The sequence below is a fragment of the Vipera berus genome (genome assembly GCF_964194415.1).
Source record: "Vipera berus genome assembly, chromosome: 5".
Lineage (NCBI taxonomy): Eukaryota > Metazoa > Chordata > Lepidosauria > Squamata > Viperidae > Vipera > Vipera berus.
The window spans coordinates 39,557,486-39,584,424 of NC_138207.1; the positions used below are offsets into that span (position 1 = coordinate 39,557,486).

General features: G+C 35.8%; 2 protein-coding genes and 1 long non-coding RNA gene across 7 annotated transcripts in view; 2 read left to right on the plus strand and 1 right to left on the minus strand.

Annotated features, from left to right (window-relative positions):
* The window catches only part of CEP63 (centrosomal protein 63), a 40,528-nt gene extending 18,990 nt beyond the window's left edge, over positions 1 to 21,538 (plus strand). For both annotated transcript variants that reach the window (XM_081328929.1, XM_081328930.1), the window contains 7 exons: positions 79 to 193; positions 2,099 to 2,293; positions 2,602 to 2,667; positions 4,064 to 4,269; positions 4,696 to 4,984; positions 6,942 to 7,096; positions 21,457 to 21,538. In XM_081328929.1, the coding sequence (XP_081185055.1) occupies positions 79 to 193; positions 2,099 to 2,293; positions 2,602 to 2,667; positions 4,064 to 4,269; positions 4,696 to 4,984; positions 6,942 to 7,096; positions 21,457 to 21,481 (1,051 nt within the window). In that variant the 3' untranslated portion in view covers positions 21,482 to 21,538. The remainder of the gene's footprint in view (positions 1 to 78; positions 194 to 2,098; positions 2,294 to 2,601; positions 2,668 to 4,063; positions 4,270 to 4,695; positions 4,985 to 6,941; positions 7,097 to 21,456) is intronic.
* Positions 14,577 to 26,939, minus strand: part of KY (kyphoscoliosis peptidase) — a 33,967-nt gene continuing 21,604 nt past the window's right edge. For 2 of the 4 annotated variants that reach the window (XM_081328935.1, XM_081328933.1), the window contains 6 exons: positions 26,081 to 26,163; positions 22,822 to 22,930; positions 21,398 to 21,515; positions 17,498 to 17,686; positions 17,203 to 17,393; positions 14,577 to 16,380 (listed from right to left, as the gene is read on the minus strand). In XM_081328935.1, coding sequence (XP_081185061.1) covers positions 15,476 to 16,380; positions 17,203 to 17,393; positions 17,498 to 17,686; positions 21,398 to 21,515; positions 22,822 to 22,930; positions 26,081 to 26,163 — 1,595 coding nt within the window. In that variant the 3' untranslated portion in view covers positions 14,577 to 15,475. The remainder of the gene's footprint in view (positions 16,381 to 17,202; positions 17,394 to 17,497; positions 17,687 to 21,397; positions 21,516 to 22,821; positions 22,931 to 26,080; positions 26,164 to 26,939) is intronic. The other 2 variants (XM_081328934.1, XM_081328932.1) reach the window with 1 other exon arrangement.
* On the plus strand, positions 23,803 to 25,761 carry LOC308668784. Its single transcript, XR_014026591.1, has 2 exons — positions 23,803 to 24,491; positions 25,147 to 25,761. It is a non-coding gene; the product is annotated as an uncharacterized lncRNA (long non-coding RNA).

Consider the following 26,939-nt stretch of genomic DNA (forward strand, 5'->3'; position numbering starts at 1 on the left):
TTGGATTTATTAAATTTGGCATTATGTTGCTTACAAATACTTGTTTTTGATTTTTGCATGTATTTTTCTTGGCTTTAGCTTGGGATCTCCAGATGGAAAGTGCATCCAGCTGTCTGAAGAGCAAAAGGAGAAATTACTGGAGCTTCGACTAACTGAAGAACAGCTGTGCAAAGCCAAGACCGAGATAAAAAAAGTGTGGATCTCTTGTACAAATAAATACATTAAAATGTCCAATTTATGTATCATTAAAACAGATTGGGACAATATGAAATTTCTTACATTGTGGTAATGTAGACATAGAAACAATTTATCATTAAGGGGTACTAAAAGAGGAGTGATGAATTATATTGAAGAAGATGATTCAGAATTTAAGATTATTTTCTTTGAAACTCAATACATTCACTGCTTCCATTATTGCAATTTTCATGCCTGCAAGATGACCTTTCCATTTTAAAAGTAAATTATTTATGGAAAAAGCTAAGTCTCCTTTTCAGGTTATGTAAGTAAAGTTAGATAGCTGTAGAAAGTACAAACTCATATATGTTTATATTTTGGACCGCCTAAGGTGCTTATTGCAAAATACTCTTAAAAAATGAGAAGAACTTCTCTGATGTCTCATATCATTATTATAGTTTCAGCAGAATTTGCAAAATTCCAGAAGAATAGTTGAATATAAGGGATTGCTGACAGAAGGTCATCTAGCCTTGGCTAAAAAGAAAACAGCATAACTGTACACAATGAAATGTCAATACATAAAGCAGCAGCTTGAAATTAAATGGAAGATGGTCAACTGGGTGAAGGGTATGCTTAGAAATACAGTTCAGGTTGAGTTTTCTGTTAGATACCATCCAAATATTTACCAAATGCTATGTTGTCCTTACTGGTATATCTTTTTCTTTCCCATCAACACTGAGACAAATTTTGAATATGAATCAACCTAAAGAAAGAAAAATATAGTACAAAAGTACTAAATCTATACCCCCCCCCCAAAGTTTTCTCAATGAAGGCTTCAAATTTAACCATTTCTCCCTCAAAAATGTTATAGGCTATTAGTGTCAAGACTCGGGTATATGACATTATTTGCCATCCTCACATATTTAGATGAAAGTTATGTCCTAAATATAATGAAGCTGCATTTACTCACTCAATCCAGCACACACAAGAAATAAAAATATCCAATGTAGTTCAAGCTTAAAGGGAAAGTACCCATTAATGATGATGTATGGGAACTTAAAACTATGAACTAAAGAACTGTTTAGGTGTTGTTTTTCTTTCACACTGCTGACTTCAGAGGCAACTTAATTGGTTAATTCAGTTTCCTAGTTCTGACTTCACATGAGGCTATGATTTAAGACATATTGAAATGTATATGGGCATTATATGAGGAAAAAACAGAATGCTTCAGCTTCTCCATGTTCCAGCAGATTAGCTTGTTAAAATGACTTGTTTCATCTAAATTTAACTTAAGTTGCCCATTTAAAGTTGGTATATAGCAATCTGAGCATCCTGTCTTACATTCTCTTACAGTCCATATCAAATATTTATCTCAGATCAAGATGGAAGATAATTCTCTAGGAATAATGCATAAAATCTTGAGTTGAGAGTATTGTCTTAAGATGACATCCTTTCTTTGAGACCATACTGCGACTTTTAAGGTTTACAGCTTTCCACTAGTACCAGCATTCTAACTTTGTAGGAGCTGCTGGTGTTTACTATGAATGGTCTTAGGAGGTTGTTCTTGTTTTGTGCAATTTGTACCCTAACCTGCAGATCTTTAGGAATTCAAATTATTTCCTAAAAGCAGTCTTACTTGGTCATATTTGTACATTGTTGTTGGCTGGTTTCAATGAAAATACAGAAAATCATCAGTTAGGTTCTATTTGGTTGAATGCAAGGACTCCAGATGAATACTCCAACTGCAGACAGGGCTGTTTTACTGTAACTTAATGCAATGAATTTCTGAAATATTGCTGCAGTATGAGATTCTTTAGCAAGATAACAGGAGGAAATTATGCTATAGAGAGATTGGTATTACTTACAATGCATGATGATTATTGCAGAAATGCTGACCTGCAAATTTGTATCCAATTCTGTCCAGATGAAGGAAGAGCTATCCCGCAAAGAACAAAGTCATAGCCAAGAATTGGAAGGAATGAGGCTTGAGGTTACCCAATTAACACGAGAACTGCATCAACGTGACATCACAATTGCTTCTTTGGGTTCTACTTTAAGCTTAGAGCAACAACTAAAAATAGAGATTGATAAAACAGAGCAAAAGACAATAGAGCACAAGGTAAAATAATTGAATTCTACAATATTTTATAGTACAGTATTACAACTTGCTTGATTAAAAATAATAATGTGAGACTTGGTTTTTTTTGGTTCCCTTGTTGTACACTCTATTCTTTTTGGTAATACTTGTTCAGATTTAAATATAACTACTAGTAACTTCAGAATATGAAAGTTTGGCTTCTCTTATTTGAAATAATTTATGATACTAAAGTCCACATGGCTTGATAAGAAGTGTATAGCCAAGGGGCTATTTATTTCCTGCATTTAATCTATACTAACAATTAAAAAAAAATAAATTTATCTCTTAAGGCTGTTCTGTCTCAGTTGGAAGCCCTCAGACAAGAAAATCACCATCTGTCAGAGAAGCTGCAGAAGGTAGAATACATTTTGATTGAGTTATTTCCTTTGATGCATTGAGTCGCTTAACTGCTTTGTTGTACAGACAAGTTTTATTTATGTGCATTTGTACAAAGTTGAAGATGCTTAGATACCTTTCTCCCCCAAAACAAACTACTATATGCATCTAATGTTGAAAGTAATAGTGGGGTGTAAAGTTGATATTATTATTATTAGGAAATTTGTTTCTGAATATATTCAACAGAGTATGATTTTTTTTAAAGTTGTAGAAAAATAAGGTATTATTTTATTTAGTATGACCACTAGATGTCAGTGCAAGTTCATAATCTCAGTGCTGCCCTCTTGATCTCTGCATAAAAAGAGGACATTTTTCTAAGAGACTCCATATGAGAATGAGCCCTTACAAATGTTTCTTATCTGGCACGAAATGAAACTAGGCTTAGCTTTTTGTATAAAATAATAAAAAATACAACAAAAATATACTTTTTACAAAATTAACAACAATTACACCAGGAATTTTTTTTTGTTTCAAAATGGTTGGAAGTTAATCAAACAGAGAAGTAACCTGGAATTAAGGAGAAACTTCCTAACAGTGAGGACATTAACCAATGGAACAGCTTGCCTTCAGAAATCTTGGGTGCTCCATCACTGGAGGTTTTTAAGAAGAGGTTAGACAGTCACTTGTCTGAAATGGTATAGGTTCTCCTGCTTGAGCAGGGGACTGGACTAGAAGACCTCCAAGGTCCCTTCCAGCTCTACTGTATTCTAAAATTCATAATTATTTGAATTTGAAAAAATAATGCAGTTCTTGCAAATTAATTTTAATGAGTTAGGGAGCAGAAACTAACTCCAATAATTTTAATCATTTACTCATGTAACCATGAAGAAACAAAATGGAAATGACAATTAAATTCTTTTGCTTAAGGCAAGCAGTTATACGTTATGTCATAATTTGTGTTTATGCTTCTGTTTGGCTTTGTCCGTAATAAGATTTTTAGATTCATTGCTGTCATTGTTGTTTATATAGAGCAAAAATATACTAATCATAGAGCAACTTCTTCTAAATGGAGTATTAGGAGATTTTGAGTATCTTCAGCAAACGGAAAGCAGTCTCGTTGTTTTGGATCTGAATTATGAAGCTATATATATGTTTAACTGTATACTGATTTGTGAGTTAAGTGGTTTTAAAGTTCACATTCATTTTAGATAAATGAGAGAAACCTTTGGTCTGTAGATTTGATTAGTTCAGACGATGATTCAAACATTTAGTGATTGACTTACCTTCCAGTGGGGTTCTTTCTTAATAAAATACTTGTAAATTTCTTAAATCCATAAAACAGAAAAATAACTTTAGAAGCAACTGAGTTTCATTAAACAAAAAAAATTCTTACTAATGTGTTTCTATCATTTTAAGGCAAAAAGTGCTTCCTTTGCAGAATTCCAGGAAAGTTATAACAAGGTTTTAAATAAAATGGAACTTCAGAATAAGCAACTACAGAAAGAATTAGCAGAAACTAGAACTAACTTAGAAGCTTCATCTTGGGTTTCTCAGAGCAAATATGACAATATTGTGCAGCAATTGCAGCATCAGGTGACTGAGATAACAAATGCAGAAAACAAGTAAGAGTTTATATGATTTTGAAAACAGACTTTTTGAAAACCTAACAAATACTAGATTTTGATTTTTTTAAAAAAAAAATCTGAAGCACTCTAAAATCTTTTTATAATTTCTAGTCATTTCCCATATTTTATTAATTGTAAATGAGATTTGATTAATTTTTTTACATTGTTGCCAAACAGAAAAAAAACACTGAAAAGAGATGTTCTTCTCCCTTCTTTCCTATTTTGTAAAAAACAGTTCCATGTGGTAGAAACAATTGTAATATATGCCTTTTGAATAGCACAGACGGAAATTATGCTTATTGTTTTGTGGACTATGTTGCATTCAGGAAGTTTCTGGCAGTGATTTCAGCCACTAAACATTTTTGCAGATTTTAAACTGAAAATCATTGTTGATCTAACATATTATTTCTAATAAATTTACAGAAGAATGCAAGATCTGCAGTGCAAGCATGAGGAAGAAATGAAAGCACTTCAAGCTAAGTATGACAGGACTGTCCAACAATATGAGGAGGAACTCCAGAGAGCAAAATACTTTCCATCCAGAACGCTTTCTGTTTCTAGTACACCTGCTGGACTACCTCAGCTCAATGGAACAAAAAGTGTCGAATCTTTGCCTTGTGAATCTCTTGAGAGAACAGATCTTTTGCTCTGTGAAGATCCAGAATTTTCTTACATGGTATCAAGAGAGTATGAGAAAGACATTTTACCTTTGGTAAGCATAATAAAAGATTGTAAGGGATACACTATTTTCTGATATCATAACTTGTGAGGTTTTGCATTCGTTTCAGTATGTCCTCTTTGAAATATTTTCACTCACTAATGCCATGCCACTTACTTTTCAATCTACAATGACTGGAACAAGAAATGAAAGAAAGATGAGAACCGTCAATTCCCAATTCCCAACTATAATAAGTGCAAACTGTTCTCTAAATGCTGAGGAACAATACTTGTAAATCTGGTGCTAGTTTGCTATTAACTTTGAATTTTGCAGAAAATATGGGAGAGAATACATTGCTTGAGAAGGGACTGATGGAATGAGTGCTAAAACCTGATAGTTATATAGCATGATTTAACTGTTGGAATGTTAGCTTAACTATGAGAAGCAAATTCATGTGCAAAAAATGCATAGTATATAAATATTTATATAAACTGAAGAATGTAACCTGTTGCTTGCACGTACCTTTTGAAGGAATCATTATGAACTACCAATAAGATTTTGAATATTTTGTATTCAATTTTCAAAGGCCATATGGTTGCTGAGGAAAGCCAGTAATTATGTGAGGACTGTTAAAGGTCTGACGATGAATCTTATTGTTGAGAAGTCAGTCTTATAGATTTCACTGAGACTTTCAGTTCCAGGAGTATATATACAAATAAACCTAGATGCCTTAAAAGCCAAATGATAGTTATCATTTTCAATAAAGGTTTTTCAATATGCAACCAAATATTCAATCTTGGTCAATTTTTTTCCAGAGATCATAAATCCAAATAAACTAGTCACTTAAGTCATTTGCTTTTTTAAAAATTGATATACCTTTAAAAATATGTAGATATTTATCTGTCTAGACTCTAGCTTCTAAGTTGGGATTGCATTTGCAGTTAAATTCTTGTACTCAATGCAGACATGAAGCTTTGCCTTCTGTTTTTCAATTATTATTATTTCTCTATCCAATAATATTAAGAGCAATGTGCAGCAATACAAAATAACAAAACTAAAAGCTATACAACACAATAAAGTATGTACCATAAAGGAGTCAGAGGCAAATGCTTCAAATAAAGTTTAAAGGGGTACATATAAATTAGGAAATGCTAGATGCCTGACATGCTTCACCAAAAGACAGCAACAATCACTTCTTGTGATAATGCTTTATAACATTTCCTTTTGGCACTACAAACAGTCCATCCTAAGATCTTAATTGGCAAGTATTGACATATACAGACAATAGAATAGAATAGAATAGAATAGAATAGAATAGAATAGAATAGAATAGAATAGAATAGAATAGAATAGAATAGAATAGAATAACAGAGTTGGAAGGGACCTTGTAGGTCAGGGGTGTCAAACTCAATTTCATTGAGGGCCGCATCAGCATTGCAGTTGCCCTCAGAGGGCCAGGTGGGCGTGGCCTACTGGGTGGGCGTGGCTAGAGTGCGTATGGCCTACTGGGTGGGCGTGGCCAGCTCTACATCGTTTGAGTGGGACAGATCTGAGGGTCTCTGGCAGGAGGAGGGTCTCTGGGCCAGGGCCAAGGCAGTGGGGGCCGTTCCCTCACTGTTTCCAGGATGGCATCGCGGGCTGCATGAAACCACTTTGCGGGCCGGATCTGGCCCCCGGGCCTTGTGTTTGACATGTCTGTTGTAGGTCATCTAGTCCAATCCCCTGCTCAAGCAGGAGACCCTATTCCATTTCTGACAAGTGGCTGTCCAGTCTCCTGAATTAGTTGTACCTCATGTTGCAGTAATCTAGGAACAAGGTTAGTAAAAAGTGTATCACTGTGACCTAGCTATTCTCTAGAAAGTTCTGGAGCTAGCAAACCAGCTAGTGTTGAAATTACATTGTGAAACTGGTAGTATAGTTCTCTCCTTTTCATTGTTTAACTAGTAAAAATAAGCAGATTAAAATTGATTTTTTTTTATTCACAGTCTTGTTGAACATATTTTCTTTTTAGAGTCCTCTGTCTACCGCAAATGTAGATGTGATTGCTGCAAAGTTCCTAGAAGAAGAAGAAGAAAGGTCCCATCATATTTTGCAACGCTTAGATACACATATTGAAGAATTGAAAAAGGAGAGTGAAAGGACAGTACAACAGTTTACACACCAAAAGTAATTTTGTTTCAGGGTTTGTGAATTGAAGAGCTGCTTCATTTATGCTGCTTTCTTTAGAGGGAAAACACAGTTATTGCCCTCTGGAAGTAGGTTTCTCTGCTTTTTTGTCTTAGGGTATTCAGTGGCAGTGAATTCAAAGAAATGAAATTTGTTTGTAGCAAAATACTTTGTCTGATTACAGTTATTACACTACTATAGAAAACACTTCTGACTGACCTAGGGGAGCATTGTGCTCCTCTAAAGTAAAGAGCAAGCTTCAGGAGTGGATGGTGTTGCCCATCTAAGTAGAGTAAATATTTTATGTCTATGCATTCAGAAATAAAATTATGTAGAAACTGTTATTTTATTTTAATATGAATACAAATCATATTGCTTATCATTTGAATATTAACTTTCTATCTATTTCCAAGATGCCATGAAACATGACAAGTGACTTGAGAAAAGAGAATGGCATTTTGCTTTTCAGGTTTTCTTGTGAATATTCTATGTGGATTTTAGTTGCCATCAAACATCAAATTAATGTTTTAGTAATGGTCCTTTGTGTATTTTTATAGCTATAGAAAAAATATGGTCAAATAACTGTGTCATGAAGAGATATTTTATTACATATCTTGATTCAAAAAGTAAAGTTCAATATAAGTAATAAACACCAATACATGGGAGCAATTTAACTTAAATAACAGCTGTCTTATGAAGTACTGCACAGCTGTTCCTAAGCATAAGAACAAATTTGGGAGGCTTTTAAAAAATTGTTTAGCTTCAGGAAGAAATGCAGATTTTAAAGTATGCTCTTGGGCAAAAGCTAAGAAACTAAGCATAACCTCTTCATATTTTCAACTCATCCTTTTTCTCTAAATTACCAATAAGATACAAAAAAAAAAGATACCAAAATTTCAATGGCCAGGTGCAGCACCTTACTTTGACTGAAATTTCAAAGAAGTGAAGACTTAGATTTTTATTCCTGGATATTTGAAACCACGAGTTCAGATTATGATTATGATTGTAATTTTCAAATGGAATTAGAAAGATATTAAATATATAATCTCAGTTCATAATCTGCATTGTAGTTTCTCTTACCTTTATTATCATAATGGTATTAGTATGCTTTAGTAACTTTTGACATCTCTTCTGTAGAAAGTGAAGAATATTTACATCTTGAAAATGTAGCATATTTGGTGTCAGTCCTGAGATTACTGAAGTACTACAATGCTGAAGTGTTAATAACTCTAAAGAAATCCTTGCTCCAAGAGTACATTTTAACATACACCTTAGTTTTTCCAGGGCCGTTTCTATGTAATTCCATTCTCTTTTCAGTTTTCTAATGCTTCTGTTTTGCTTGCTAAATTTGCTTTTCATGGCTTCATGCCTCTCTTTGCCAACACTTTAGTTTGACACTGATGGACAGTATGAAATTATACTCAGCATGAAGGTATGCAAAAAAAAAATAACACAAATTTTGATTTATACTGTTCTGTTGGGATGGTAAATAATGGCTGTCAAAGCACACACAGCATTTTATTGGACATGAACTCATTTTCAGTCCAGCAGAATTAATGTGCTCAATGTTTTCTTATATGAGACCACAATGTTGTATTTTATATAATGATCCTGAAAGAAAGAAAACAAATGCCTATTGCTTCAGTTATCATTGGCGAAGCACTGCCTGAAAGGTGGAGATAGACAAAGTTGGTGAAGTGCTCTGTAGATTTATTTACAGTACTGTCTTATAACTAATTGTGATTTACTACGACTTATTTTACATTTTCTTAAAATGTTAAATAGATGTGTATGTAGGAAGGTTGGCCTCCTTTGCTTTGTTCCCTGGGACTGAGACGAACAAATGGTCTCATTTTCTCTGCTGGATAAGTGAAGAAATCTGGGAGCAGAACTGTGAGATAACTAAGGAAGTGCTGGTGTAGCCCAAGGAAGGCAATTCAGTATAGTGAGGAGAGGCAGTGGAGGAAGCATAATGACCATTAGGAAAGCTGTGAGCCAGTCTTGAGAGAAAAAGCAAAAGAGTCCATGAATTCTATCTTCTGTCTAAATAAATATTTTTGTATGCATATGTTTGAAGAAAAGTTAATTGCTGGAACATCTTTGGGAGAAAAAGAAAACAAGAATAAGGCCTGGTCCTGGAACAGAGAGGGAAAATTTAAAGATATTTGAGGCTTATGGTTTTTATGCAAGTTATTTGTTACTTCTACCAATTGGCATTCTGTGAAATGTTTCTTTTAAAATCGCTCCCAATGCCATTTTGTGATGATACTCATAAACTCAGAGAGAGCAGAGATAATTGTTTGAACTGGATTATTACTACTGTTTATTAAGTTTATATACCACCCATCTCACTGTTGCAATAAACTTTGTCAAGTAGACGAAGGGTGTGTGGGTGGTATTTGCACTTTCTGGAAGTGGTTTTCCATATCCTCCTTCCTAGAACAAAGATAAGTGACTGGCCCATTTAGCTGGCTTCGTGCCTAAGGCAAGCTTAGAAGTTACAGCTTTCTAGTTTCTCCCCCTGAATCTTTAACCACTGCATTAAATTGGGTCTCATCCTTTGCTATTACATGTATTTTCCAGGAATTAAGCAGCTAGTTTTTATGTTCTTGAAAAACACTTGTTTCTCAGAAAACCAATAGTGATGTCGAGTACCTGAAACGGTTCTTAATTTTGGCACAGCAGTCTGTTTCAAATAAGTAGTAGCTCAAAATTAAAAAATTGTTCTAATAGATTAGAATTATTGCTGTTATGACATAAGTTATGTCATAACAAATTGTGGATATGGCTGCTTAAGTGTAACAGGAGTTATCTAGTTTATGTATTAGAGCAGGGGTGTCAAACGTGCAACGTCACATGATGTGTTGTGACATATCACAACTTTTTTTCCATTGCCGGCAATGGGGTAGGTGTGGTTTTGCCATGACGCATCTGGCCTGCGGGCCGGCAGTTTGACACTGATTGAGTTGATGTGGCTAGTGACCATAACAACACTTGGATATGGGAAAAAGTGTCTCTTGAATAGCTGATAAATGAACTACTTTTATCTGTTACTACTGGATTAGGCCTTGAGAATGTTGAATGTTTTTTGGGAATAATCAGATGGTGTTATAATTAATAGAGTTGGAGGGGAGTTTGCCTTCAAACCTGGGTTTTTAATAACTACAGAGGTTATATTTTGCTTGAGCCTGTATGCACCTTCTATTTTAAATATTAAAAATATTTTGGAAATTAAATACATTAATAATGTAATTGGTAGTCAAAGCCATGAGTTCATACAGTTGCAAAAAAAGTATGTGAACCCTTTGGGATTACGTGGAGTTTTGCATGAATTGGCCATAAAATGCGCTCTAAACGTCATGTAAGTCACAACAATAGAAAAACACAGTCTGCTTAAAATAATACACAAACATTAGCTGTTGTCATGTTTTAATTGAACATAAGATGGAAACATTCACAGTGCAGGGTGGAAAAAGTATGTGAACCTTTGGACTTAATAACTGGTTGACCCTCCTTTGGCAGCAATAACCTCAACCAAACGTTTCCTGTAGTTGCAGATCAGACCTGCACAACGATCTGGAGTAATTTTGGACCACTCCTCTGCACAAAACTGTTTCAGTGTAGCAATATTCTTGGGATGTCTGGTGTGAATCGCTCTCTTAAGGTCATGCCACAGCATTTCAATTGGGTTGAGGTCAGGACTCTGACTGGGCCACTCCAGAAGGCGTATTCTTTTCTGTTGAAGCCATTGTTTTGTTGAATTACTTTTATGCTTTGGATCATTGTCCTGTTGAATCACCCATCCTCTGCGGAGCTTCAGTTGGCGGACAGATGGTCATACGCTTTCCTGCAAAATGTCCTGATAAACTCTGGAATTCATTTTCCCATCAATGACAACAATCCGTCCAGGCCCTGAGGCAGCAAAGCAGCCCCAAACCATGATGCTCCCTCCGCCATGTTTCACAGTGGGGATTAGGTTTTGATGTTGGTGTGCTGTGCCTTTTTTTCTCCACACATAGTGTTGTGTGTTTTTCCCAAAGAACTAAATTTTGGTTTCATCTGTCCACAGTATATTTTGCCAGTAGTGCTGTGGAACATCCAGGTGCTCTTTTGCAAACTTCAAACGTGCTGCAATATTTTTTTGGACAGCAATGGCTTCCTCCGTGGTGTCCTCCCATGTATTCCATTCTTGTTTAATGTTTTCCTTATTGTAGATGTGTCAACAAAAATGTTAGCATGTGCCAGAGATTTCTGTAGGTCTTTAGCTGACACTCTAGGATTCTTTACCTCATTAAGCATTATGCACTGTGCTCTTGCAGTCATTTTTACAGGACGACCACGCCTAGGGAGAGTAGCAACAGTGCTAAACTTTCTCCATTTGTAGACAGTCTGTCTTACCGTGGACACATGAACATCAAGGCTTTTGGAGATACTTTTGTAACCCTTTCCAGCTTCATGCAAGTCAACAATTCTTGATTGTAGGTCTTCTGAGAGCTCTTTTCTGCGAGGCATGGTTCACATCTGACAGTGCTTCTTGAGACCAGTAAACCCAAAACAGGTGTGTGTTTTTTAAGGGCAGGACAGCTGTCAGCAACACATCCAATATTATCACACTGTTTGGAGTCAAGGTTGGCTCACTCCTGGCTCCAATTAGCTCTTGGAGAAGTCATTAGGCTAGGGGTTCACATACTTTTTCCACCCTGCACTGTGAATGTTTCCATCTTATGTTCAATTAAAACATGACAACAGCTAATGTTTGTGTAGTATTATTTTAAGCAGACTGTGTTTTTCTATTGTTGTGACTTACATGACGTTTAGAGCGCATTTTATGACCAATTTATGCAAAACTCCACGTAATCCCAAAAGGTTCACATACTTTTTCTTGCAACTGTAGAATGTGTAATGAACACACTTGTTTAGTAATACAAACACTCATGAAATATAAAGATGTGGCATCCAACAGCTGGGCTCAATATTAAAATCCTTAGGGTAGTGCTGCACCAGAGTTTTTGTGCTTTTTAAAATTTGAAAGAATTTAGATGAATGAGTTACTTGCACTCTCAAAATAAGTTCGTCCTTGTTCAATGCCATTCATAACTTTGAATGGTCACTAAGGTGGTTGTAACTGGTGCAAATGGTCACTAAGGACCACTTGTAACAATTTCAGCAACATAGGAATGGAAACAGGCAAACGTCTTCTACTCCCACACTTGACTCCTTAGAAAAATCTCAAAACAAGCCCCAAATTGGCTCTCTTCCCCACAAAAATCTTGCTGCTGAAAATCATAATATAATATTGGGCCATTTTTTTACTCCAAATAGCCAGAAGACAATGGAAAATATTCTCTGGATATTACAATGCAATATATTGAGCAAAATGGGAGGGGGGGGGAGAATCTAGAGAAGTTGTGGAGAATCCTTGGGAGAAACTCTGGTATACCCAGCAGTTTTTTTTCACCTGAGTTCCCTTTGTACTAGAAAAGTCTGTGTGTTAAATTTAACAAAATAACAGGGTTGGAAGGGAACCTTGGAGGTCTTCTAGTCTAACCCCCTGCTCAGGCAGGAAACCCTATACCATTTCCTACAAATGGCTGTCCAGTCTCTTCTTAAAAACCTCCTGTTTTAGACCACCCACAGTGCCAAATTGCTTCACTGATTAATTGTTCTAACTATCAGGAAATTTCTCCTTAGTTGTAGGTTAATTCTCTCCTTGATAGTTTTCCATCCATTGCTTCTTGTCCTGCCTTTATTTATGTAACAATTGTTTCCAATCCTACATTGGCAAACAACAGTTTTTGCAGTTTCCTCTCAAGACATGCATACAAGAAATAAAGGATTAGTCATTCTTAGTCTTTTACAATGTTTCATGCATCACAACTGATTTGAGTATATTGTCAGAATTAGAATAGGACATAACCTTGGGCCCCACCCAGCCTTTTTTTTCTTTTCAGTCCAGTGGAAAATTGTCAAGAAGTGATATAAAGAAGGCTAGATATGGCTAAGTGAACCATTTTGTGGGGACTATAGAAGAAACAAAAATCCAGAAAATAACTCTTTGTGAACCTCTATGGGAGAGGAGTTGGGCAGTGGTTCATGTGAGTCAACAGCTCATAAACAACCTTTTCTGTGCTTCCTGTTATATATGTACACACACATATAAAAGGTAAAGGTTCCCCCGCACATGCGTGCTAGTCGTTTCCGACTCTAGGGGCCGGTGCTCATCTCCGTTTCATAGCCGAAGAGCCAGCGTTTGTCCGAGGACGTCTCCGTGGTCATGTGGCCGGCATGACTAGACGCCAAAGGCGCACGGAACGCTGTTACCTTCCCACCGGAGTGGTCCCTATTTTTCTACTTGCATTTTTACGTGCTTTCGAACTGCTAGGTGGGCAGAAGCTGGGACGAGTAACAGGCGCTCACTCTGTTACGCGGCACTCGGGATTCGACCCGCCAAACTGCCGACCATCTGATCGACAAGCTCAGCATCCTAACCCACTGAGCCACCGCGTCCCTTATACACACACATATACATACACATAAATATAACACTGTTTCACAGGATTAAAAAAAAATAAGACTATCTCCTGTGGCCAGCATTGTTAATAGGGATAGAAAGAATTCCAGGAATTTTTTATATGCTTTTCCTACTTTGTTTACACTACAAGATCACACTCCTGAAAGTTCATTGGCAAAGAGCCAAAATCTTCAAAATGAACCCCTGTAGAATGATTTTCTGTAGGAACTTTTTGAAGTATTTTTTTAAATTAAAACTTTGATAGATGAATGCTACCTATCTTAAATACTGTCAACGTCGTCTAATTAAATTCAAATTAAATTTGTTGTTTCTTACATAGGGTTCCATTACTCTTCAAAGTTAGGCTGCTGTGCTATTTTCCTAGACTACTTTCTGTGATTATGCACCAAGTATTATAGTTAGAAAAATACTTTCCTGACCTAGTGTCTTCCAAATGTGTTTTAAGATAAGCACCAGAATTTCCACACAGTACAAATTCTTTGCTTTTCAAATTGTTGCATCATAAAGGAAGAATGTCAGGTCAGGAAACACTTGTTAAATTCGTAGTGAGAACCAGTTTCATAACAGTGACGGTAGTTTTCCATAGCAATGATCATCTGCCCTGTCCCTGAATCTGCAGAACATGAACTGCAAATGGGTCTACTGGCTTGCATCCTTTGAAATACTGATAATGTCTGTTTAAATACTTTAATATCTGTTACTGATATTTAAGTAACAGAGCAGGAAAAATTGCTTATTTTACAAAACAGTTCTGCAAAACTATAATAAAACAGTAGTAAGATAAGTGGCATTTATAAAATGAATTGCTAATATTTTCTGGCTGAGACAGGGAACCCACATAGTTCTCTGTACGTATGAAACACATAATCAAAAATTAATTAATGATACAGACTTGCAACATCTCCAGGATCATTTTAAATAAGCTCCTGCACCATATTTCATTAGATAAACTATTTTAAGAAAAGAAATATGCAAAATGTGGTCAGTTTGATAGCAAAATAGATTGGATCAGCTATAACTTCTATTGAAATATTCATTTTTTTGATTCAGCAAAATTATAAATTAAAAAGGATTTCTATATAAAGATAGTACTGGTTTCAATAATCTTTTTGTATTTAATTGTGTACTAATCTAGTTTGTCTTATGTTATCCAGAGGTACTTCAGTGTGTAGTTCATGAAGTAGCATTCCCCCCCAAATATTTTTTTAAAATAAATTACAGAAAGATAAGTGATCCTTATTAAAATGTTAGCTAGGTGTTACAGCCCAGTAAATAAAAATGAGCATTTAATTGCATTTAAGATCTGGTATAAAACTTTTCAGTATTTTATACTTGTAAGAAAATGATGTGCACAGAAGAAAGCTTACAATATAGTCTTGTAAAAGCATATTTCTTCATATTTCTTCCAATTCTGTAGCCACTGTTGTATTGATAATCAAAAATGTGAGTCTTTTTCTCTCTTTGGCCCAACATGAGTTTCTACAATGCTCTTTTATTATTCGTGATAATGTTGAACATATCTTTTCAGAAACAATGGTCACATCTCAAAATTATGGCAAGATGGGTGGGTAAATGCATATAATTGCTTCTTTATTACCTAAATATTTTTGTTATTTATGGAAAAAAATTGCCTGGTTTTCAATGAGTAAGTTACATTTTGTATAAACTTCATGCATCAGACAATATCTCAAGGGATGGGGGTTGATCAAGTTAAATTGTTTTGCTGCTGCTTCAGTAGCATGAGTATTGTCATCCAACAGCATGAAATAAATTATTCAGAGTGAAATGGATTATAGTTAGATCACATATTGTACCTGTGGGCAGATGGGAAAAGTTCAAGTGGCCTATTACTGTGATTCAATTTCATATTTCAAAATATGTGAGTAAAATTTGTGATTCGCATTCTCCAACACCATCACATATATCTCTCTGCAGCCAGAAGTACTGCAGGATCCCTCCCAGAAGCCATCCTTATTAAGAGACAAGGGGTAGGTTTTTTCACATTGAACAAATGCTTTGGCAATGCTGTGAAGTTTAAGTTTGAACTTAATGTTGCAGTTGGCTGGTAGAAATGCAGCCAGAGGTTCCACCAATTCATAGCTTTCTGCCCACTTACTATAATTCTGGGGGAACATTGGCCATTTGACCTTAGTGTTTGGACAACAGATGAGGTAATTAAAGATATAGTTATAGTTACCAGGATCTGACTTTTTCTTAGCAAAGATTTTGAAAGCAAAATTCCCAGCATGTGGAAGACGGATCTTAAAGTTTATTTGGTTTCCTTGGCATTGTTGTAAGATATGTCGTCTTCCTACCTCTTCACTGAGGCTTACGCTGTCTGAATGCAGTGAGGCTAAAATGTTCAAGTCTTTACTGAGGATGAAGCTGAGGTTGCAGCAGCCATCATTAGTATGAATAACTGGACCTTTTTGTGAAGGTCTGAGGATCCCCTGTTTCTCTGTGAACCAGCTGGGCCCAACTGGTTGATGGAGTTCCTTTGGGAAACAAACATTTGTGTCTATAGAACTGCATTCAATGTTGTATTCTAGGATGCACATGTAAATTTCCTCAAGGCCTTTAGATGGTTTGGCATAGATCTGGAGTTTATGACTCCCCATCTTCTGTGGGTACAGTTCCAGTTTCATCCCATTCCTCTTCAAAGTCATCAAGCTGTATTCTTTTGCCCTTTTCAGTTCAAACATGAACAGCGTTGGAGAACTGCTCTCCACTACTATTGTGACTTTTCCATTTACTGTAACATGCAAATAAAGAAAGCTGGTTAGAATATGTCTTATTATTGAGAAACACAAATTAATCAAAAAGCTTGTAGAAAGTGATCTGAACTCAGCTTTGCTGTCAGTCACTTTGGCAATGAAAGGGAGAATAATGTAGTTGAGTGGTTAGAAATTGTTCAAAACCTCTGTCACATCCAAATTCAGAATAAAACAGCAACAGGGTTGAAGACAGGGAAATTTCAGTTTGGGGACTTGTTTTTATTTTATTACTAGTGTAATAGAACTGTTCATCATTCCGAGGCAAGATAAAATCATATGTGGCTTTTATTATAATAGATCCGCCTTCAGCAGTGTAGAAGCTGTTGGATTTCAGAGAAAGTTAAGAAAGTTCCAAAGATAGAATTCTAAAATGAAAATGTTCGTATAGTTAAAACTGCTAATTGACACTGAAGGGATAGCTGGGAACATCAGAAAACCAATGAGCTAATATTTATTTACATTGATTTATAATATCAGGCTTATTAACCTGCACTTATGAGGCATTTGTATTCTTAAACTTTCTTTTTTGTGCCTTCTTTTGAAATTGAAATATACAAATAATTCTAGGGACCCTTTCAGATTAATTATGTAGTGGCATTTTGAACTTGGCATAAATTGTACTTGGCATAAGTGCAAAAGTGAGTACTACTAGAAATTTAAGTCGTACCAAGCTAATCTTTAAAAACTAATTAAAAATCAACCTCAGTTTTAAATTTTGCTGCAATTTTTTTTTCTTCCAAAAGCTGGAAATGTTATATCTAATACTATTTGACATGGGGCAAGAAGCTGTATGATTGTACCTGTCTGAATAATAGATGTCTCTGGATGGGCCACCAGCAATCCCATCTTGTAAAAGTCACTCTTGTACAGCATGTTATTTTCAAACTGTTTTAATGCCACAGTTGGTTTGAGTAGCTGCCAGTTGTTGTTGTCTGGAAAATGATTATTAATAAAGAGTGCAGGGTGGGTGAGGAAATAAAATTCATTGTATCTAGAACAAAAAGAGATCACAATGTTATTGGCAATGTGCGTAATTACTCCCTGCCCTCACCCCATCTGTGCGCCCAGCAACACACCAGAACCAGAGACATGCACCTGAAGGTAAACTTGCTGCAACCTTCATCAACTGAGCCACATCCCCAAGTGCTGTCCACCAAATGCCACCTTCCATCAAGGTAAACTGCATTCCAGGCATGGTCATACTCTCCTTCGAAGGTCTGCCCTGGTTTGTAGCCATAGCCTTTAGAATAACCAGATAAATTCATGCAGTGTACCCCTGCAATCCTGAAAGAAGATAAGAATGAGTCCTCGGGAACTAAACATGTGCATCTTGGAATAATGTCATTCTTTTATAATCATTGTTAATTTCAATGAAGCATTCCAAGAAGATGGTTCCTTTGTTGCATTATTATTGGTACAATAATGCATATTGTTAGTGTGTTCGCTGGAATGTTGGTTCAGGAAGATATGTTTACTGTATTAAGAAGTTTGACACTATTTTGTGATGCACCGTTCAATTGCTGCTAAATGCTTGCATATGTGAAAACTACTGGTTGACATCAAATTGTGTTTGTTTCCTTTTTGTTTTGTTTTTAAGGAAAAAAAAAGAAAAAGTTCAAGAATCTGTTAAAGGCTGTGGTGGAAAATGATCTAGTTACTTTACATATTGATCACCTAATACCTTATAAACCTTTTCCATTGTAACAATTTTCTACACAGTAAAAGAATTCAAGAGCAGTATACAAAGATGCACTTCACATTTTTTAATAATTACAGTATATTCATTTTGACATGCCACATCCCGGTTAGATCCCTATGTTGTGCTTTCCCTGGAGCTATCTTTGCAAGTATTATGGAGGCTATAGCTGAACCAGAATATGGATATTAGGTTTCTGATGGAACCTATCCATTCAAAGCTTGTTCATGTCATAAACTGCAGAAACAGAATGATCATCAGATTTGAAGAAAGTCAAAGGTGTATAGACTCACCAAAAAAACAACAACCCCCAAATCAAAGGGGGAACAAAAATCTCCAACAATCCTGCAATGGATTGTGTATGTTCAGGAAATACTGACTGATTAATGAAGGAGCAAGGTGGAAAACCAAAGAATGACACAGTCTGGAAGTTCTCAATATGTAGAACTGACCAAACCTAGGTTCTTGTCTTTTTGCTGTTAGACATTCATCAGTGAGAAACCAGTATCTACCAAAGGGATGGGAAGAGGTCCCTCAGCTCTTAACAAAGCCAGTAGCTTGAGCAGTGTGATGGTAGATGAAATTAAATTTGCAGCAACATAGATTGAAAGACACAATTGGAATTGATTGCAGACAGATACAATCACTGCACAGTTCAGTAAAAGTATCTGCTAAATGCAAGGAGATGATTAGAAGCAAATAAGATGTTAGCCTATGTTTCAAAGGGGAATAGAAAATAACCTGGAAAATGCTGCAAATTACAATGATATTACATGAATGGTATGACCGTCCCTTCAATACTGTAGACAGTTTTGGTTGCTTCAGCTGAATAAAAGATATTGAGAACAACAACAAAAATAGAACAAAACTATAAAAGCCTGTGAAAAGTGCAAGAAAAATAGAGAGATTTCAGCAAGGCAAAGGAATAAATGAGACAATTGGCAGTGATAAACCATGTAGCTGGAGACAAGATAACTAACTGTATAATCAATGAAAGAAGCAAATGGTCACTTGGTTGGATGGCTGGTTCTTTCCTATAATATCTCCTTTTGGGTCACTGCTAGAGTCATAGCTGATTTAGGATTAAACTGCTGAGATACAAATATTTTTGCCCATTTCCACTTTCTTTTGTCAAGCTGGTAGTTTGTTTGCCAGTTAGAGTTGCCTTTAATCAATTAACTTTGCTGTAGCAAATTGTAGAATTGCCAATCTAGACAGTGTCTGCATCAGCAAAGCTCTGGAATTTAGGGCATCTTCTGTTTCAAGTGGCAAACAGGCAGTTGAACGTTTTTTGAAAAACAAAATCAGTATTATAATGAGCTAGGGAAGGAAATTTATAATATTTACATCAACAATAGAAGTTGATGGTGTCTTATAAATCCTGTATTTTTCCACAGCTATTTTTTGCATTACCAATTACTGGAACAAGGCAGTAAATTGCTTTCTAAGGCTTGGGCTCGGATTCTTCAGAAAATTTATTATACTCCCTGACTGTTCTTCGTCTCCTAACTGTAGTCTTGCAAGGCCTGCCAAATCAAGCAGCTGTTTCAGCAAAGAAACAGTGTAAATGTTCTTGGACTTCATTCAGCATTTAAGCTAAAATCCATGAGAGTTTTAAACATCAGGAAATGTAATAGATAATCAAAAGATTATACTCATGTCTGGACATTAAACATCCTTCACCTAAGTTCTACTAAATCAGACAAGTTATGCTTTATTGACTATTATATAATGAATGGCTGAAAGAAGGCAGCTTTGTGACACCAAATTTGCTCCATAATCAATTATAGTTACAATTATAGATCATGGTTACAATTAAGCATGCTGCTGTTGTCAGTATTCTACAGTCATTATGGGTGAGGTTCTACAATGACCCCAATTAGAATCTTGGTGACCTAACAAATGTCATAGTATCCAAGATCAATTAGAGGGCAAGCATACACCTTCCTAATTTAAGATGGGAGGCACTATATGTACTTCGACATGCAGAAGGAATAAAGTTTCAAGTGCCATTTGTTAAAGTTTGGTATGGAAAAAAAAGTTCAGTAGCTCTATTTCACCTTTTTTTTAATGAAATCATCAGGGAAGAACCCAATTCTGCCTCAGTTTAAGGGGAAAATTCTATTAAACAGCAATTTTATTTCTCATGGAAAGGTTATTAATGCATTGCTAAATTTCATGTTGAGTGAAAAGTAGACATGCAAGTTCAACCTGTTGAAAATATATAATTGTCTTTCATAGTTTTGGGGGCATTTGTTTCTGCCCCAATATGTCCCTGTTTTGGAGAATTTTAAGACTTTATTTATTTGTAAGATTTATTAACTGCCCATCTTGCCATCAAGGTAAGTCTGGTTCGCTTAGAATCATAAAAGATTATATATATATACATGGAGAGTTTTTGCTTGATTTGACTGTACATGAATGCTTGTGGCAAAATATGAATATAGATCTATTTAGTTAATGCATTTGCATTCAAACATGCCTATAAATGTTACAATTGTTAATATATATTGTAAGAATGTTAACACCTCAACATGCGACTTCAATCACATTTTGTTGTAAGTAGTTATTTAACTTCCAGGTAACTCAGTTTTATCAAGAGTTCATTTACTCAGTTGATCAAAATGGTTTTTAAATGAGATTTCATAATTTGTTTTCTAATGCCAGATATTTTGTCTTGATGGGATATTTTTGTAAATATATTTCCAGACTTTGGATGTCAATTATTAATTATGAATAAAGACTGTTGGAAGAAAGTCTTATTCAATATTAAACTAAGAATCTGATGACAGTACAGAAATACAGAGCTTCAAGTTACTTCCAGCTATGTCTAACATCAATTCAATTTTATAAAATTATTCGAAAAGTCCTACATATAGGTAGCTTGGTCTCTTCCATAATACACTAACTTGCATACCCTAATTCTACCTCTCTGCCTTACACATAAATTGGAGAGTGGATGCGGGCTCACAGTTCTTTTCTTGCAGGCAACCCCGTTCCATAGCCTTCAGACTTTTTTTATTGACCTTCAAATATCCAGAAAAACACAGTACCTTTCTAACTAAATTATCCCCATATTCACATCTGCCATTATGTTAATACAATGTAAGTTTCAGCAGATGGTGCAAAATAAATTATATTGGGCAAGAATGATAAGCAAAATTAACATTTCTAGGACGTCTTGCCATTCAATAACAAAGGTTCAGAGTGAGATTCCTATTATGTGCAAATGGAGGTGGAATAGATACACAGGTGATAAAGCAACTGAATATGGCCAAATATTTCTGAACTTGATGTACCTGCACATTTGTTCAAAAAGGCCAGCGTATCCCTCACAAATGCTCTTTCCACTCTGCAGAACATCCTGGGGACTGAAAGACTGATTCTCTTTATTGAAGAAACCTATAACATCATATTCTGGAGGAACAATGGAACAATAAGTAATATATAAAACAAACAATGTGAAGTTACAAAGGTTTCTGAACTCTAGAACTAACTACTAGTACTCATTCCACTGTAGATCATGTAGACCTAACCTAAACAATAAGGAGATAAAAAATGTAATATATATGTTTATATATGTTTCCTGATGATAGGCAATTCTTGGAAAGGTATCTGGAGATAGATATTTCCTGTGAATGATAATATCTATATTTTCCCCAGAAGAGAGGCATTCTAGATCAGTGGTTCTCGACATGAGCCATATGACCTCCCCCTTCCAGGATCATGCTACATTTATAGGGAGCCACAGTAAGTTTCTAAGAGGGCCACTCAACTACTAGGCATGTGATCAAATTGTCATAATTCTCTCATATCATGCTAATCTCAACAGCATAAATAATTGAAAATTACTACAGTTTACAATAAACACCAACTAACATCAACTATGAGGGAGCCTGTGTGAAAGCAGGTTGCTTAGAAAAATTGAAGGCACTTGTGTTGCCTTCCTTCCCTCCTATGTGAACCTTCTCCCCAGTGGCAGCACCACTAATTGCAAATGGGGCCAGAATTTCTGTTGCTAAGCAAGGTGGTGGTTAAGTGATTTAAGTTGCACCTGATTTTATGATCTTTTTGTCACAGTTGTTAACTCTGAATCACATGGTCATTAAGCAAACTTGACTTCCCCCATTGACTTTGCTTGTTGGAAGCTGGTTGGGAAAGCCACAAATGGCGGTCATGTGAACCTGGAATGCTGCTACCATTGGAAATATATTCTAGTTGTTAAATGCCTGAATTTTGATGCTATGATGATGGGCATACTGCAATTGTTGTAAGTGTGACCACCATTCATAAGTCACTTTTCTCGGTGTTGTAATTCCAAATAGTCGCTAAACATGGTTGTGAGTTGGGAGCTACTGTATAGGATAAGATAGAGGCAATAAGAAGCACTTGTGTGTTTCAATTATATATCTTGGTTTTTTTTCAAATACCACAGCTCCCCAAAACTTACAGACAGATATAAATAACCACCAGTCCTGGTTCCAGTGCTTTTTAGATCTTTGGAGTATGGGTCAATCAAATTTGGTGTAGTTTAAAAAAGAACCCATGACAGTCAGAGATACATGGGTCTCAAAAGAGGACCCAAAGCAAAAAAGGGTTAGAACCTTGTTCTAGACTATACCTTTAGTCACATATTCCCATTCTAGGCTGTCAGAATAGAACAGCAGGCATAAATACAAGGCACAAGCCCTACCCACACATTTCATAGAAAGAAACTGCTTACCAATATGGTGGCATATCCACATCCAAATGGCCCTAACTTTCTCCAGGTCAGTATGTGCTACACGAAGCAAGGTTTGCACTAATTCTTCCACACTGCTTTTGGCATTCACCTGTAATTTGAGGATGTTAGATAATAAGGTATTGTCTAATTTGAAACTGGACCATAAGAAAGGCTGAGCGCCAAAAAATTGAGGCCTTTGAACTATGGTGCTGGAGAAGACTCCTGCGAGTCCCTTGGACTGCAAGGCGATCAAACCAGTCAGTCCTAGAGGAGATCAATCCTGACTGCTCTTTAGAAGGCCAGATCCTGAAGCTAAAACTCAAATACTTTGGCCACCTAATGAGAAGGAAGGACTCACTGGAGAAGAGCCTAATGCTGGGAAAGATCGAGGGCAATAGAAGAAGGGGACGACAGAGAATGAGGTGGCTGGATGGAGTCACTGAAGCAGTAGGCGTGAGCTTAAATGGACTCCAGAAGATGGTAGAGGACAGGAAGGCCTGGAGGAATGTTGTCCATAGGGTCGCGATGGGTCGGACACGACTTCGCAGCTAACAACAACAAATTTGAAACTGACAGTCAGTTGGCTTTCCTTCCCTAATGCTCAGTTCAGAAAATCCATGCATCTCTATTTGTCAGTTCCATGCCCAGAAAGAAGACCAATAAGATCCAATTCAGTTCAATCCTTTATTTTCCAGACCTTTTTTTGAAACAGTTGGCAAAATACTTCCCCTCTGTTGCTGCAGATGCACATTTGAATACACAATTGATTTCCTTCTGTCAAAGAAAACACAGAAGTTTATAGTTTGGTTTAGGTGATTGGAGGGAGAGGGCAAGATGATATATTTGTACAAGAGCCTAATTAATCATCAAAGTTTAAGATAGAGTAGGGTTTCCCTTAGTTCTGCTACTGTACTTGACTGCCACCCATGTCTTAAGTTTCAAAGACACTGTTAGGAAGGATTACTTTACTGTTACATGTGTACAGTTTATTCAGGTGTGAGTAGCTATAACTGATTACAGTTCAATAATTTCCTTTCACAACATATCCTTATTGAAAGCCAAAATTGCTCACTCATCAGGTCAAAGCAGAGATTTTATTTATGTGTAATTTTCTCTATCATCTGATCAAGACTATATTGTATATTCTATACTATATTCTAACAATTTGGAAGCTGCATAATCAGAAGTATCTCATAGATCTAATCTGGGTCAGTGAAGCAGAATGGATATCCACAATCATTTGTTACAAGATGTCTGCGCAACACGGTAGGGAGAGAAAGGAAGAAGCAAGGTACAAGACCAACCACACGGCACACCCCTGCCATACATCAAAAACATTTCAGAAGCTGTAGAACGCAGTTTCTAAGATCTGCAAGTGGGCATTGCACACCGCCTAGAGGATACCATAAAAGGACAAATTATGATCGCTTGGAGGTGGGAGATGCTTCCAATGTAACCTACCAAATCCCCTGCATGGATTGCCCCTGTGACTATATGGATAGACAGGGAGGAAGCTAACCACCAGATTGCAAGAACACAAGCGAATGGTCAGATGAAGGAGACCCAAACTCATTGGTAGCCCACATTGCAATGAGCCAAGCTCAGAAACCACCAAGGACCCCTCATTTCAAACCTGAGCTATAAATGTTCTCCTTTATTGGCATCTAGGGGTGAGTGTGTTTGTAATAAATATTTATCAACTTGTATTGAGTTGCCAATGTGATTTTCTTTGCAAAAGTGGAAATAAATCCTGAGGGTAGTCCCAAAGTGAGACATCTAAGGAATTTAGAGGAAAATAGAATGTGTTTGATAAGATTTGAGATGTTTCTTAAAAAGCTTCTATAGTCTTGTGATTTTAATGATAAAAATGGATGCAAATTTCAAAATTGTTAAGGAGTAAGATCAGAAAAATATCTAGGGAAAGAACCTGAACAGAATGACAGAATATATGACACAAAGGCAAAAATGTTTAAGTTTGATTCTTGGCATCTTCAGTTAAAAGGTTGGAGAGCAGGAAAATTTCCTATTGTGTATTGCTAACAGATAAGGCTGATATACAGTGTTCTTCAGCTTTCCAGTCTCGATAGAAATTAGAGACTTGCTGATGGTCAATACAGTCTACACAAGGATAGATGGGAAAAGAATTTTAGCGTATTGTAAGACAGATTCTTGTATTTCTAAAATTTAGCAACTTTACTGGGAAAGGGTAGATATTTTACCTAATTATATCTGAACTCATATATTTCAAAAATGCCTTTGTTAAAGATGATGTGTAAAACATGTGGGACTTCAACTCTTATAAACACTTTTTGCTCATTTTATTAGGAACAGTGGCAGGAAAAGATCATTAGGCAGCATCAGATGGGAAAGTTTGCCAAGATCCATCAAATTTCCAATGGAACATTTATTCTATCTGTCTGTTTCACACTTCTAAAACAACTGGGCCACTCAAGGTATTATGCTTATCAGGTATATTTTGAGCAGTTTTTCTCTATGGAAATCCAGCTTCCATTGGGCTGCCAGTTCACATTTAGGACTTGAATAAATTTGCATTTTTCTTCAAGAAGAGGAAATGGCTTCCTTAAGATAATTGTGAAAGAATGAGGTCAATACAGAATTGAAGATACAACATGGGAGCACAAATATAGATACAGTAAAGCTCTCAGATGGATTACTTGTATACTATAGTCTGTTCAAGTGGAACTTGTCTGAAGCAATAGATTGCAGCCATCAAATTTTAGCAAACTGTACTTTATAATTTGTCATAAGTCTGATGACTGCAGCGCCTATTTTCAACAAATCAGATATAATTCCCAGGATCTAAATATTATAAATTTGTGTTGCAGTTCAATTTATTTCCATCTTTCTTCAAACAGTAGTTGTGTGCCTGTGTGAGAAAGTATGTATTAAATCAACACTATGGTGTAGTTTTTAATTCATTATATGTCTGGATTATCAGTTTATTAGCAGCTCTCTAGCTCTTGACTGTCAAACATGCTAATAATTTGGACACACAACACAATTATTGAAATAACAATATATTGTATATAAAGCAGGTAGGTAGGATAACTAAATCAGCATAATTTAAAATAGCTAGAAAACTAAATAATGGGACTCCATATGAATTCCATAATGTTTGTGGAAATAATACCAGAATCTATGCAATGTGGTAAACACTAATATATCTAGGGCCATGGGTTAGATCTAGAAAGGGTGGCAACTCTGAGGCATGCTGTTATTACTTTCAGAATTTATTTACCTTTTTTGCATATGCATCCAATTTTTCAAATTGCTTCAGGTCCAAAGGCATAGATTTTAAGCATGATTTGTCCCATGGATAAGCTAGAAATAAAGATGCAATCAGGAATAATTAGGATGACCGGATACTACCTTCTTCTTCAATTGATCTCCCTAGATTAATTATTCTAGAAAGAATAAGCCAATAAACTAGTAAAAATAATTTAGAACTATAATAAGGCCTTCTCTATGTCAGACTTGGGTTGTTTTTTTATCTCAATGTATTATGTTAACACAACAAAATGTTACGTAAAATCCTAAATAACACAGTATTAAAGATGCAACAATAGCAGAGAATTAGGCATAAATATGACCAAACAAACATGATATGTTTGGGTCAAGCTGGCAATAAGAGCAGTGAAGTAAATGTATACTGCTTTCTACTTAATATGTATGAAGTTTCTTGTTCAGCAGCCTTGCTTAGGGCAAAGTAGATGAGTTAACTTTCTCTTTCACTATAGAAGAATGGGTGTTTAAAGTTTTGAATCTTGCAGAAATGTCTAAGATTTCTGCTTATTTGAAAGATCATTCACAGGAAAGATATATTTCAGTTTGGAGGAGATGGATAAATTATATTCAGAACAAATATGGGACTAAAAAGTTCCATTTAGCTTATGAGTAGATTTTAGTGGGATATTGTTATTGGTACTTTGTTTGTAGTTATGTTAAAGGGGAGTTAAAGCACATTATGAATTTGGTTAATTGTATATTATGCATAATTTTTATTTAGAATATGATTATTGTAACTATAATCCTGTATTTAGCTCTGGGAAGTGGGGGGGGGAAGTGGGTGCGTTTGGGGTGGGAGGGATTTTGGGATA